The sequence below is a fragment of the Meles meles genome, chromosome 12 (assembly GCF_922984935.1).
Source record: "Meles meles chromosome 12, mMelMel3.1 paternal haplotype, whole genome shotgun sequence".
NCBI lineage: Eukaryota > Metazoa > Chordata > Mammalia > Carnivora > Mustelidae > Meles > Meles meles.
In genome coordinates, this window is record NC_060077.1 from 49,694,136 (window position 1) to 49,708,818 (window position 14,683).

Below are 14,683 nucleotides of genomic sequence, written 5' to 3' on the forward strand. Positions count from 1 at the left end.
GGCCCTCTGCGGAAAGGAATAGAATTTGCTTCTCTGATGGAAGGTGAATTGTTAAATGCTCAGATCCCAAGAGGAACTGAGTGTCACATTAATCCACCATAAGGTAGAGGGAGAAAGCCCTGGGAACACACTAATGTTGCAAGAAGTATAAGAGAACTAAAAAAGGAAAGGTATAAAGCAATTTGAAAAGGACCAGGACAAACCAACGAATGTTACGGCCAAATGATACTAAAATTGGAAAATCACCATAGTCCTCTCACTGCTCAACATTCAATTCTGATTTGACATATTCAAAAGAACATGAATATCATGGTGAAATTATATCCAGTCTGTTCCTCTGGTTCCCCGGGCTAAATAATAAAATCCAGAACCAAAGGTAAGTTTATGTAGAATAAGACCATACAGAAGCAGGGCCGACAACATTTTGCTAAATTTTCCATCGGGTGCAAACTCCGAGAAATGTTTTCACTGAAGCCCACATAAAACTGTAGCATGAAGCAGAATCGTGAATGACTGCCACCAATAAACTCTACTCAATAAATAAAGAGATGGAAAATATTAGCATTTATCATGGCAAGAAGTATTCATTCTTCCTAACCCACGGCCTACTCCCTCCCCGAAAAAAAAGCAGTTTCAAAAGTTTATACAGAATATCTGTTTGGAATCCAAAATAGAAGAAAATTGCAAGGAAACACATTATTCAAATCTCTCTTACATGTTGTCGTTATCTGCTAGACACTCAGTAAAGCTGTCACTGTTATTCTACCACATTGGAGAATAGGCTATTGAATGCATAAGAAAATCACTAATAACATCAGTACTTAAATCTGGAAAATACAGAGATAAAGTGATCAACATTTTAGCTGTTGTGTGCAAGTTCCACTTTGCACAATTCTGTACGTATATAAGCAATAATCCTCCTAAAGACCCATCATTTGAAAACTATAAAGCAAATTCTATTGAAAAACTATTAATCAATTTTCTAACACGCTTTTGAATTTATCTTTATTAATTTCTACAAGAGCATTCGGAGTTTTGATATGGTTGCTTTTAATGATCAGTAATGATAGCTAGAGCCACGCTTCCACTGAGCATTCCTAGAATGCTTCTGATTAGTGTATAATAAAACTTGTTTACCCCTGAAAACAAGTTCAGAGTCTAAAATGCTGAATTTTCTTTCCTGTTTTAGAGTTTGGTAATAGAAGAGCATGAGGTTAATTGGACTTTTTAGTATTATATCACAATTATTTATGGTATTATAAAATACCATCAAATGAGGATGAAATAAAAAAAACTCTCATAGTATAAAAACACAAATGAGTAACAAAAATAGCATAAAGTAATAACAATTGTCATTTTACTAGTTGAAAAAGATCTGCTTGATAAAGTTTAATTGGCTGGTTAAACTCTTAGTGTTATTACCAAGTGCTTATCAAATTAAAAAACATAGGAGGTAACCTCAAAGGAATTAAGGGATAATGGGACAATATGAATTACTGAAAAAATCCTTTTAGCTTGAGCCCATATGATAAATGCAAAATCCCTGAAAACACTGGCCGAGAGTGACTATAGAGATCTTCACCCAAACAGCTTTCATAAAGATGTGTGTAAAATTTTGGAGGGAAATAAAAAGTGATTACTGAGTTCTTTACATGATCTTTATGATCATGATTATTTCCACGCTGTTGAAACCACACATATAAAATGATCTTATGGCAATTTAAATTATTTATGTTTCCCTATCACAAAAACTCACCACTTTAGATTTTGATACAAAGATGCTTAAGCAACACACAGCAGTGCCATTACCGTAATAACTTCTGAAATTAAAACCTGTCTAAAACTCTATGGAAAGCTAACATCCAGTTCATTAACCATTCCTGTTAGTTTTCAATAATGCAAAAATGATTAGAAGTTTAATTTGTTAATCACCTGTGTTTTGACTGGCAGTAGATATACAATCCTCTGCAGAAGTCTAAACTAGCCCTTGCAGAAAATAAAATGTGCTAATGTCTTATCAGGCCTAATAATAGTAATAAAAATCAATCATGCCTAGGTAAAACATTGATGGCTGAACAATTAATTCATCTTTAAGTCTGTTTAATTATATAGGCATTGATATACACAAGGAGGAGAAAAAGCTATCTGTAATAAGGTTTAGAGTGTCACTCACCAATCATGTGATTTGCAACATGAACCTGAATATCCCATTCATTGTAGAAAACCATCTGACACTTGATGCACTGATAGGTCTTCTTCTGAGAAAACAAGTATAAATAGAATTACTTAGACGCATGCACTTTTTATTGTTTTCTTTAAAAACAAAGACAAAAACAAAAGCCCAACCCTACTCACAACATTTTTTTGAGATGCTGGGTTTTTTTTTTTTTTTAAGATTTTATTTATTTATTTGACAGAGATTACAAGTAGGCAGAGAGGCAGAGGCAGGCAGAGAAAGAGGGGGAAGCAGGCTCCCCGCCGAGCATAGAGCCCGATGCGGGGCTCGATCCCAGGACCCTGGGATCATGACCTGAGCCGAAGGCAGAGGCTTAACCCACTGAGCCACCCAGGGGCCCCGAGATGCTGGTCTTATCCTGTGTTGCTAACAAAGCTGCTGTGTGTGTGGGTCTGCTGGAGCAAAGTTCCATGAGTGGCTCACTAAGACTTTGTGGTTTAATCTCAACACTATACTTTAGTTACAAACAGTTGGAAGAAATGGAGGCACATATTTATGGCATAATATATTTTTAAGTTAGAGTCCTAAGCACAAAAACAGAAGTTAGCATTAAAGAAAATTCTGGAACACCTGGCTGAATTTCAGAAACTGATGTCTTTGTAGATCCAGACCAAAATGTCTGTGAGTCATTTCTAGATATCCCTTAGTAAGGTGGCCAATAAGATTTGCAGGATCTAGCTAAGAGATTCAGCAATTATAATTCTTAGCTGAAGTCTAAAATTCGGATGTTTGGAAGTTGTTAAACAGTAGCCTTTAAAGACATATTTTCTCCTATAAAGACATCATACCATACTGAACATTCTAACATCCTTTTATCATTTTATATTACAGTCCTGGCAAGTGGAGAGAGCAGGATTTATTAATTCTTGAATCATAAATAAAGAAACTGAGGCCCAGGGAAGTAGAAAGATTTGCCTGATGCCAGAGTGCCCTACAGCTGAAAAGAGAAATAAGTTCTCTTGATTCTAAATGCTAGGCTATCAGATAAAAGCAGCCTTTATGACTTCACATCTTTATCATTGCGTCCCCTATATGGCTCAGTACATATTAGATGAACTCAATAAATAAAGTATTGGTTATGTTTTCCAGAACACAGCTACATAAACTCCTTTACGATGAAACCTGATACTTACAATTAAAAACCATCTTGGAAAACAAAATAAACCATTTTGAAATCTCCCAAATGTGAGAAAATGACATTTATAAAATGACACTTTGTTAAGGCATTCTTATAGGATTATCATTTCATTTGTGGTTGTATAAAATTGTTTCCACTAATGGAAGCGATAAAAAATATCAGTCTGTAAATTGCCATTAATTTTAAAGAACTCGACAGAATCAAAGTCAAGCACAAAAATTTAGCGTCACTTCATAAGCCATTAAAATTACAAATGCTGTTAATGTGAGATTTTCTTAATTATCATCACTTAACGTAGTATTAACTTCTGCAACACAGAATAGTAGTATTCCCTGTAAAGCACAGAAGAGCTGGCCTATTTCCAATGGAACCTTTCTAAATTATCTAGCAGGCTTTGTCCATTAGGCATATCGTGAATTGAGTATGTTGAATCTAAATCTAACACCGAGTTGAAAACCCTGACGATCACCAAGGAAGATTTACTGCGCTGAGCTGTTTACAAGATGCTTTTGATGGTGACATATAGAGCAACATGTGTTGTGTAAATAACATCTATCCCTTTTTTAACAATATTTCCCTTTAGAACTAGTTAGAAAATATTTCTTACTCCCAGATGACCTACATTATATATTGTTTATTAGCATACTTCTAGCATTATTCCTGATATGTGACCTTGCTGAAAAACAAAGAAACATAAACTTAATGGCTAGTCTTTTCTCTTGTTAGCACAGTAAAACATACAATATGTCGAAAACTGTCTCCAAAAATGATGACTGATGGATATGTTGGTGGCGTATACTAGCACTTTTTTTCTCCTGGTCTAATAATAAAGAATAAAATCACTTGACAAGCCAAAATAATAAAATACCAGCACTTACTACTACCTTCCAAATGAACTGACAGATCTGATGATCTATGCACAGAAGTTTTCTTTTATCACTGGAAGAAAATGCTTTTGTCACTGCCAATAATTCAAATACTAATTCTACTCTTAAGACAGTGTCTAAAATGTTATGTTCTATTCTTATTAACGAAGTCATGTTCTTATTTATAAGCTCCTCGATTTGGGGCTGAGTGAAGTGAGAATTTCATGTCATCAAAAACAATGTACCATGATCTTAAAATGCTGTAGTTTGAACTTTGCCTCTGCACACAGCCCACACTTCCCAAATACAAAGCAATGACATGTAAATTGGGATGTGTTAAGGTGTTCTTTTTTCAAAGCCATGATAGAAAATTCATTTTTACCATCTCTTTCTTTTCTAAAAAGGAATTTTAAATGACCTTTAAAGCATCTTTATTACAATTATAGACTCTTAGCAAAATATGTGAGAGACCCCTGCCCACCCATACACCATCTTTAAGTAAAGTGATTATAACCTCTGAACAGTGCTGGTTGGCCTTGGGGAGCTCATTCCCTTGGAGGTAAATCCACTCCAGCTCTGCACGGCTGAGTTTGTAAGGGACATCTTCCTAATTCTAGACCCAAATCTGCTTTTCTGCTACTTTCAGTTATAGGTCAGAACTCTAGGCGCAGGAGCTACAAAGACCAGGTTGGATTCCTTGTCTAAAAAGACAATTACGTTACCCCCTTTTCAGACTGAGAACAGAGGGATGCTATAAGAAACACTCTGAACAATTTTCACCATCCTGGTTCCTCTCTTCCAGGTCAACATTTTAAGAAACAGAAACCCAAACGAAGCACAATACTCCGGGGTTGTCTTGACCCATAAGGAGTACAGGAGGACTGTCACCTCCCTTAGGACAATTACTTCCAGTTATACAGAAGACAACAACAACAAGAAAGTCAAGGGAGATCATTTCTTCTAAAAGCATCTAACAGGAGAAACAGAACTTCCATTGTTTGGGCCCCAGATTGGCCTTTATCAACGCTTAAGTTGTCAATTTACTTGAAATGCTAATTTAGTACAATTTTTAAAAGAGACTTTTTTTCATTAGCCTTTTTTAATGTGCTACTTGGGAGTGGGGTTGTCATTTCCTGATTGTTCTCTTTTGTTTTCTGATACTGATAGATGTAATTATCAAGGATACAACTTTTTCCCAGCACCTCATTATTTTTGATTGATTTTGAGAACAATTTAAATGTGCCTTTTTGACATTCTTGTTTTCAGTTATACTCTGGTTAAGGTACTCAGAGACTTTCAGAAAAGAGCATCTCATAAATTAAAAAAAAAATGATTAGGATCTTTAATAATGTATACTTAAAAAAAAATTATTCTGATTAACCCTTTTCCCCCCCACCTCAAACTACATTCCATGAGGACTTAGGCTTCACATTGAGCCTCAGCAAGCAAAAAATAACATAAAATAATATATACTTTGCAGTTAGAAATTGCTTTGATTTTTTTAAACAAAAAAATCTGACTATAAGAAAACTGACTATAAATAAAAATCATTGCGTTCATAGTAACCCTTAAGACCAGAAAAGGGGAAAAAATCTTAGTTGTCATCATTGGAAGTGACTATTACCTAAATCTCTTATTCTGAAAATTAGTAATTAAAGGCACAGAAGCACTAAGCTTTTTTAGGAGGAAATGTATTTCATGCCTATTTGATGAGGAAAAGTTCTTTAGGAAAGACTCTCTGTAGAAGGGAGGACAGAATTAGAAATCTACCGTTTTGCAATGCCAAATAAAAGAGCCCAGGATACTCACTAATGGATGCTAAAACTCTTAAAAGAAAGGTTATTCTGGAGATACTCAATTTTTATCCTTTAATAAGTACAAAGAGAAAGATGAACCTTTACAGTGCATTTATTTGGGAGTAATCACTGCAACCAGACTACTTAGCTTAATATTACTACTAATAAAATAGCCTGGCATTATGTGTCTCTCAATGCGATGCAATATGGAGTATAATACATCATAATAAAGTACTCTCATCTAAAATGTATACCTGAATCTAATCAAGCTTTTGGACAAGCAGCCCAGTTTTCAGGAAATTCACGGACAGAGGAACAAGCAGTACCCAGGGGGAGGGGAGTACACAGATCCAAAATATTCTTCAACATCAATCAAAAATATTCTTGGCCTGTTATCTTCAAAAAGCTAATGTCACAGAGTGGGGAAAAAGGTGGGAAGATTGTTCTCAGGTGAAAGGGACTAAAAGGACAACTAATAAATGTAGTGTGTGTGTAAAAGTAATGTGTGGATTCTGATTTGGGGAGAAACAGCTAAAAAGGTTTCTGAAGAGATTGAGGAAAACTGAATTTCAGCTGGTTATAAAATGATATTGGGTAATTACTACTGTTAACTTTCTTAGATGTGACAGTGGTATTATGGTTATGTGGATAAATATCCTTTTTGTTAGGGGAGACATATTGGATATTTAGGGGTGAAATGGCATGATATTTATAATTTACCTCCAAATATTCAGAAAAAAAAAATAGTCAAATACAGATAAAGTAAATGTAGTTAAACATTAGCAATTATTAAACCTAGGTACATGCTTAAATATTTTCATAATAAAAAGTGGAAATAAATGGATAGAATAATTCATAAATGTCATTTTTTTAAACACTAAACATAACCTGATTAAACCCATGCATTTGGTTCATTTTAAACCCCCATACTTGATGTACACCCAAAGCGATCTGTGATGAGTTGTTACAAACATCTTTGCAAGTATTTTCTTGTATTTTTTGTGAGGGTTTTTCTTGTTTACTTGCTTTTTGTAAATCTAATGTATAAACTCTAAGAGGTCAAAAAACCATAGCTTACATTCATTTCTATCATAAAGAAATAAGATTCCTCCAATTGTCTATAAAGTCCATAAAGAGCTCATATACATAAAATTCACTTGCAACAAAACTGTGAGAGCTGATAAAGGAGGGATTATTATCCTCATTTACAGATGAAGTGACACGTACTAATTCGTTTGGATTATGGATACCAGAACTAAGTCTGGTACCCCACCCTGCCTCCCACTTACTGGGTTTTGGCACAGTTTATACTGTGATCATTTGCAGGTAAACACACAGCAGCATTTTAGGCACATTTTGAAAGAAGACTTTCCTTACAATTGTGTGCTGCTTTGGGCTTTGACAATGCCACGGATGGTATCAGAGTGAGAAAACCCTCCCTAGCCACCTTCAGCATAAGCTTCCAGTACCAGGCCCTTGACCAAAATCCAGAGGGTGGAAATGGCTTCCAAGTCCTCTACTGGACTTCAAGATTTTCTCTTATCTCTCAGTGTCCTGAGATTTTCTTGCCATGTTCTTAACCATATATTTTTGTTTATTAGTCCTACTAAATACTGAAAGAACAATTTCAGTTTGAGAGCTTATGGTATGTCTCCAATCCTGAAAATTTTCTGCTATTGTTTGCTTCAGTTTTCTTCAGTTTCTATGTGTCTCTTACACAGTCTCCATTCATTTCTACTGGAAGTCCAATTAGGTAATATTGGAGCATCTGGATTTCACCTCTATGTATCTTAACCATTTTTAATGCATATTTTAGAAGTCAGTTTGTCCCTCTGTTTTGATCTAGGTGATTCTCTGCACTCTTACAAACCATGAGTTCTCTCTTCACTGGGTCTCCAGTCCAGAGTTTATTCTATCTATGGAAACTTTTACTTCAATGACTATTTTTCATTTCTAATTTTAAACACAAGTGCTTTTGCTTTCTTTATATTTGAATTTACTTCATAATTTGTCACTCATTTTAGTAGAAATCATACTTTTATTTATCTTTCTGAGCTTCTAGACATACTTATTTAAAGTCTTTGTCAGACAGGTCCATTTAATTAATTTTCTCTGGAGTAGAATCTTGGTATCATAACAGCTGGCATTTTTGTTTGTCTGTGGCTTTTATTTTGGAATCATTCACATATTTTGGAATCTTGGTTTGAAGCCCTTTGTAGTGAAAGATTTTTTTTTTTTTCTATACACTCATTCTTTCATTGCTAATAGTTTTGCCATTGTTTCTATCAGCCTATCTCAGACTCCTAGACCAGGCTAGGTCTCGTGAGGAATTTCCTATATATCTGATGTGCTACAGGGATGTAGAGGACATTGCTAGTTGAATCACAGAGCCAGCAATAGCTAATTCAGTTTTAAGTCATAAAAGTGTATCTTTCTTCTTACCCCTTTAACTCTCCAGCTAAAAAATTCTAATACCAGGTATGGATCAACAATAGAATTTTTTTCTCCCAGTCTCATATTGTAAGCAATGAAGTTTCTCCCTTGCTTGCTTGAAGTAGCAGGTTTAGCTTTGTCCCACAGAGATTAAATCTAATTACCACTTCTGGAGTAGAACCCAGCAGAATCCTAGTTTCAGTCCTAACCACTTCTGAAATTTGCTTTCTGGATCTCAAAGATGGAGAATTGTTTTGAACCTGACTATGTCCATTTGGTTATCTATGTTTTATCTATGGTCATCATATGTTTAGAGTAGCAAAACACGATGTTACAGAATCATTTCTCAAGGATGTCCCACAGTTCAGCCCCCTCTATATCACCAGCCCCAAACGTAGGCAGTGGCCGTCAAAGAAGAGCCAATCCCAGATTCAGTCAGGACCCTCTGAAATCAGGATGTTGTTTGCGGCATTAATTATGCTACAAAATAATCCACTCCCAACATATCCAGGAAGCTTAACAGGAAAGCAATTTTAGAATCTTCTTTTTGCAATCAGTTGCTATTTTGTGGCTTCATCATTTAGTTGTGTGACAAATCATTTAGTGACCCTGAGTCTTAGTACCCTTCTCTGTAAATTAAAACTAATAAAACTTACATCTTAAGAGCTGATGTGAGAAGCAAGTGAGAACTATGCAAAAGTGCTTAGTACCACGCCTACCATGTTGCATGCCTGCATTAAATAGTAACTACCTTTATTACTCTTTACTTGACAGGTTATTATGGAGACGGAATGGAATACTATATAAACTGTCTGACACAATAAAGTTGCTTGTCAAAGATTAATTCTCACTCTTTTATGTGGACTTTGAAACCATATTAAAATTTCTTCGATTAGAATCGACTAATTTAAATTTTATGGCAATTAACATAAGGTTAAACAAATGTTTGTTAAATAAAGGTTTAAAAATTAATAGCATAAAGAATATCAGAAATTGGTGACAGGGTTAGGGGGTGAGGAGGAGGAAGACAGAGCATGTAAAAAGGTAGTTAGGAAAAACAAAATAAAACAAAACAAAAAACTTTTTTTTTTAAAGATTTTATTTATTTGACAGAGAGAGAGATCACAAGTAGGCAGAGAGGCAGGCAAAGAGAGAGGAAGGGAAGCAGGCTCCCTGCTGAGCAGAGAGCCCAATGTGGGGCTCGATCCCTGAACCCCAGGATCATGCCTTGAGCCAAAGGCAGAGGCTTTAACCCACTGAGCCACCCAGGCGCCCCCAAAAAACTCTTTTCAAGGGCTATAGCACTATCATTCCGAGAATGGATACATTAATTACAAGTGAGACATATATTTAAGATCAGCAGCACCTTTCCTTGGCAGTATTTTGTTGGCAAGCAAATGAATATTATGTGTGAGCGAAAATAATAAACCTACGGCTTTCTACAAATACTCAGTAGTTCAGACATTTTACTAATTTAGTTTGGATAACTTCCAAGTAATTCTGAATTTGTGTGAAAATAAGTCAGAAGAGAGAGGGGGAAAAAAGGTGAAAAGTAATGGGAGCTACTAATGAGGAAAATTTCGCCTGAGTAATTCACTGAAAAACACCAGTGTGGATTTTCAGTAGTGTGCTCTCATGGTAGTTAAAAGAAGGACACTATTGTCTTACAGATGTGGTTAATGTCCTGAGATTAAAGACCACATAGCCCTTTGTGCTAAGGGCTCAGTAACCGAGAGATATTAAACATGATTCCTAAACTCAAGGAGTTACAATATAAATGGGGAGAGAACACACACAGATATTAAACGGTTACATAAGTATTCTGCCGAAATAACATGGCACAGCAGTTCAAGACCAACTGCCCATCAGTGCGCGGAAAAGAGAAGACCGCTAAGACACCTCAAATGCGGACAGATGAACTTGGTCCACAAGGGTCAGGAAGAATTCCCTGGGAGAGGAAGGACTTTATCCGAGATCTGAAAATGGGAGCATTTTCCCTGCAGTCAAAACTGAGTTACAAAGTGCCTGCTACATGCCAGGCAAGTGTTCACACTCAAGTGGGATATTTGGTGGAATGAGGAAGGTAATTCTGAACAGAAGCAGGGCAAAATAAGATTGCTCTGGCCAACTGACTGGGCAGGAAAAAAAGAGGAGACAGACAAAAAAATAGAAGATTTTTGTTTTAAATGATTAAGTTGCAATTTTTTTCTTTTAACTTTAGACAAACTCTGCATAGGCCCCTTGGAATGTGAAAAGAAAACATACTTAGTTTTTACAAAAAAATCCAAAACTCCATAAAGATACACATTTAAGCTACCATTAACTTTGAAATCGGGGGTAAAAAAGCCCAACCATTTTCCCCCACTTTTGGGTTCTTTCTGAATAGTAAATAAAATACCTCTGTAATTTATGATATCTTATTTTCAATAGTATCATCAATAGTCAAAAGCTAGAAAACAATTGAGATATAAAAAAAAAAATTCTTGGGGCGCCTGGGTGGCTCAGTGGGTTAAAGCCTCTGCCTTCGGCTCGGGTCATGATCTCAGGGTCCTGGGATCGAGCCCCGCATCGAGCCCTGCATCGAGCTCTCTGCTCGGCGGGGAGTCTGCTTCCTCCTCTCTCTTTGCCTGCCTCTCTGACTACTTGTGATCTCTCTCTCTCTCTGTCAAATAAATAAATAAAATATTAAAAAAAAAAATTCTGGCTATTACTCACTAAAAAACAAAACCCAGTGCCAAAAGTAGAGTAATTACCATGAATCTGAGCCTAAGTTTTTCTCATGGAGAGAGATGCTTTCTTAGCCTTATTCCTCTCCACTCCTCTGATTTCTCCTGATTGAGAATTTGGAGGCACTTCCAAGAGACCTAGCTTATTTCCTCCAATACACAGGTCACTGAGACCCTCTGGGCAAGAGATCTTCATCTAGATGATCTCGTTTAATAGGATGTGTTCAGTTGCTGTTTATTCTATGCCATAGCAAATGTACGTCAGTCAATCTCCTTATAGTGTTGTCCATAAAATGGGCAGTCAATACATTTCGGTTATTGACCATCCAATGGACTAGTTAGGCATCCCACACCCAGCACTTTCATTCCTAAGCTGCTACCTACACCTTGACTATTTCTGCCTGAAAACTTCTCTACCCTCTACCCACACCAGAAATCAGTGAATTAGAAGAGACTGAATAACACAGACTAAATTGATCCTAGAGTATAGGTTAAAAAAAAAATCGCGGGAAGCATGTGTTGAGTATTTGAGTCCGGACAGGAATTTGCTTCTAGGTTACCACTGGTTATAATATATGGTTAGTTCTTAGTTTGGAAGGATTTATGATTCATAATAGAATCGGGTTAACTTCCTATATTGCCTGTTTGTGTACATTCATATCATCCAGAAAGCTAAGAAATTGGGAGTGGGAGAACAAGAATTTAAATAATCAGTTTTTATAAATATAAATGATGGACAGCGATATGTAGAAGAATGAAACTCGACCATTCTCTTACACCGTTCACAAAGATAAACTCGAAATGGATAAAAGACCTCAACATGAGACAGGAATCTATCAGAATCCTAGAGGAGAACATAGGTAGTAACCTCTTCGATATCAGCCACAGCAACTTCTTTCAAGATATGTCTCCAAAGGCCAAGGAAACAAAAGCGAAAATGAACTTTTGGGACTTCATCAAGATCAAAAGCTTCTGCACAGCAAAGGAAACAGTCAACAAAACAAAAAGGCAACCCACGGAATGGGAGAAGATATTTGCAAATGACAGTACAGACAAAAGGTTGATATCCAGGATCTATAAAGAACTTCTCAAATTCAACACACACAAAACAGATAATCATATCGAAAAATGGGCAGAAGATATGAGCAGACACTTCTCCAACGAAGACATACAAATGGCTATCAGACACATGAAAAATGTTCATCATCACTAGCCATCAGGGAGATTCAAATTAAAACTACATTGAGATACCACCTGACACCAGTTAGAATGGCCAAAATTAGCAAGACAGGAAACAACGTGTGTTGGAGAGGATGTGGAGAAAGGGGAACCCTCTTACACTGTTGGTGGGAATGCAAGTTAGTGCAGCCACGTTGGAGAACAGTGTGGAGATTCCTTAAGAAATTAAGAATAGAGCTTCCCTATGACCCTGCAATTGCACTACTGGGTATTTACCCCAAAGATACAGATGTAGTGAAAAGAAGGGGCATCTGTACCCCAATGTTTATTGCAGCAATGGCTACGGTCGCCAAACTGTGGAAAGAACCAAGATGCCCTTCAACGGATGAATGGATAAGGAAGATGTGGTCCATATACACAATGGAGTATTATGCCTCCATCAGAAAGGATGAATACCCAACTTTTGTAGCAACGTGGACGGGACTGGAAGAAATTATGCTGAGCGAAATAAGTCAAGCAGAGAGAGTCAAGTATCATATGGTCTCACTTATTTGTGGAGCGTAACAAGTAACATGGAGGACATGGGGAGATGGAGAGGAGAGGGAGTTGAGGGAAACTGGAAGGAGAGATGAACCATGAGAGACTATGGACTCTGAAAAACAACCAGAGGGTTTTGAAGGGGCGGGGGGTGGGGTGGTGGGGGTGGGAGGTTGAGGAACCAGGTGGTGGGTAATAGGGAGGGCACGTACTGCATGGAGCACTGGGTGTGATGCCAAAACAATGAACACTGTTATGCTGTAAATAAACAAATAAAAAAAATTAAATTAAAATGAAAAAAATATAAATGAGAGAAGGAGAGGAAGGAGTCGAAATTTTTGCCTTAAACCAAATTATAGTCTATTTTTCCCAACAATTATTCCAACCATATACTGATTTTTTTCACCTTAAAAATCTGAAACCTCCCTTCTGTCTCACTATTGTCAGAATGAGGAGGTGTGGTTGGTGGATATCAGGGACACCTAGCTGGAGAAATGAAAAAGTAGGAACATTAAGTAGAATCTTCCAACATCATCAAACCATCCTATGTCCACAGCAATCCAATGCCGGAGATTAGTAATATGATTTACAATCCTCCCAAAAACATGGAGGAAGTTTTGTGAGAGAGAAAAATATATTTGGGAATCCAATAAGAAACATTTCCTGAAGTGTGTAACTTCTGCCCCCAAGGGAAGGTTTGTTAATACTTAATGAGTACTCATACGTATCTAAAGGATAACACAGAGAAGAAATTCTATCTAATATTAAATCATAGACGTTTCTTTGTGATTCTCTTAGAATTCATTACATGTTGTATCAGAATTATTTAAGTAAAACTGATTTATCTCCTCAAGGACTGTAAGCTCTCTAAGGGTAGGTGGAGGGCTCTGTCTTACCCATCTTGTTTTCACCGCAATTTGTAACATCACTCTTTCCACACAATAAATTAATGTGTGAAGGAGTCATACTGGTTCATTGTACAATAAAAATCTTTGCGACTTCCTTCTTCCCTTCAGATGAAGGCTCCTGTGGCGTCCTGCTTATTATTCTTTGTTTATATTTCCCTGATCTATCCTGCTAGCTGTTCTTCTGTCAAAAGAATATTTCATGTTCTGGCAGTTTCGTGTCTGTCGTATCTATAGAATGTCTTTGTCTTAGTTTTGGGTCATTCTAGTTACCCTGTATGTGCCCAAATTACCGTGTCCTTTATTACTCTTGTTTCCACTGGAGCACCCTACCTCGTGTCCTCCTTCTCAGCTCTTTGTCGTCTTCTCTTTTTTCGTTTTGCCTTTTACCCTGCTTTCGTTTTGCATTCTGACTTCTCTCGTCCATCCCTTCCATTCGAACAGCTTTCCTACTGAGGCATGTCAGACTACCTTTCTCATCTCCTTCAAATTGCTTCTAAAACCCACCTGCTCCAAAAAGCTTGTTAGCAATTACACCCACACAACACTGTGGGTGTCTCGTTGTTTGTATTCTTTGGCACTAAGTTTTTGAAAATGGAGGTGTGTTTCCTTGACTTTACCATTTCTAAATCCTGCTGTGTGGCTACAGCATATATAAATGTGAAAGTGACCAAGTTCTTTGAGCCCCTTGTTTCAACTGAACTTATTAGGATTTATAAAACTCTTCCTAATTTATCATTCCAAAAAGCATCCTTTAAAATAAAAGAATAACATGTCCCCATATCCTTTATATTTTCAAAGTACTAGTACGAGCTTGGACAGAGTAGCAGTTTTAGAACCGAAAGGGATGCACGAGACTATCTATTC

The 14,683-nt window shown here is 36.7% G+C and overlaps 1 protein-coding gene across 3 annotated transcripts in view; it reads right to left on the reverse strand.

Annotated features, from left to right (window-relative positions):
* ZNF521 (zinc finger protein 521) overlaps positions 1-14,683 on the reverse strand; it is a 277,587-nt gene that overhangs the window by 127,566 nt on the left and 135,338 nt on the right. For 2 of the 3 annotated variants that reach the window (XM_046025988.1, XM_046025986.1), the window contains one exon: positions 2,174-2,258. In XM_046025988.1, coding sequence (XP_045881944.1) covers positions 2,174-2,258 — 85 coding nt within the window. The remainder of the gene's footprint in view (positions 1-2,173; positions 2,259-14,683) is intronic. The other variant, XM_046025987.1, reaches the window with a different exon arrangement.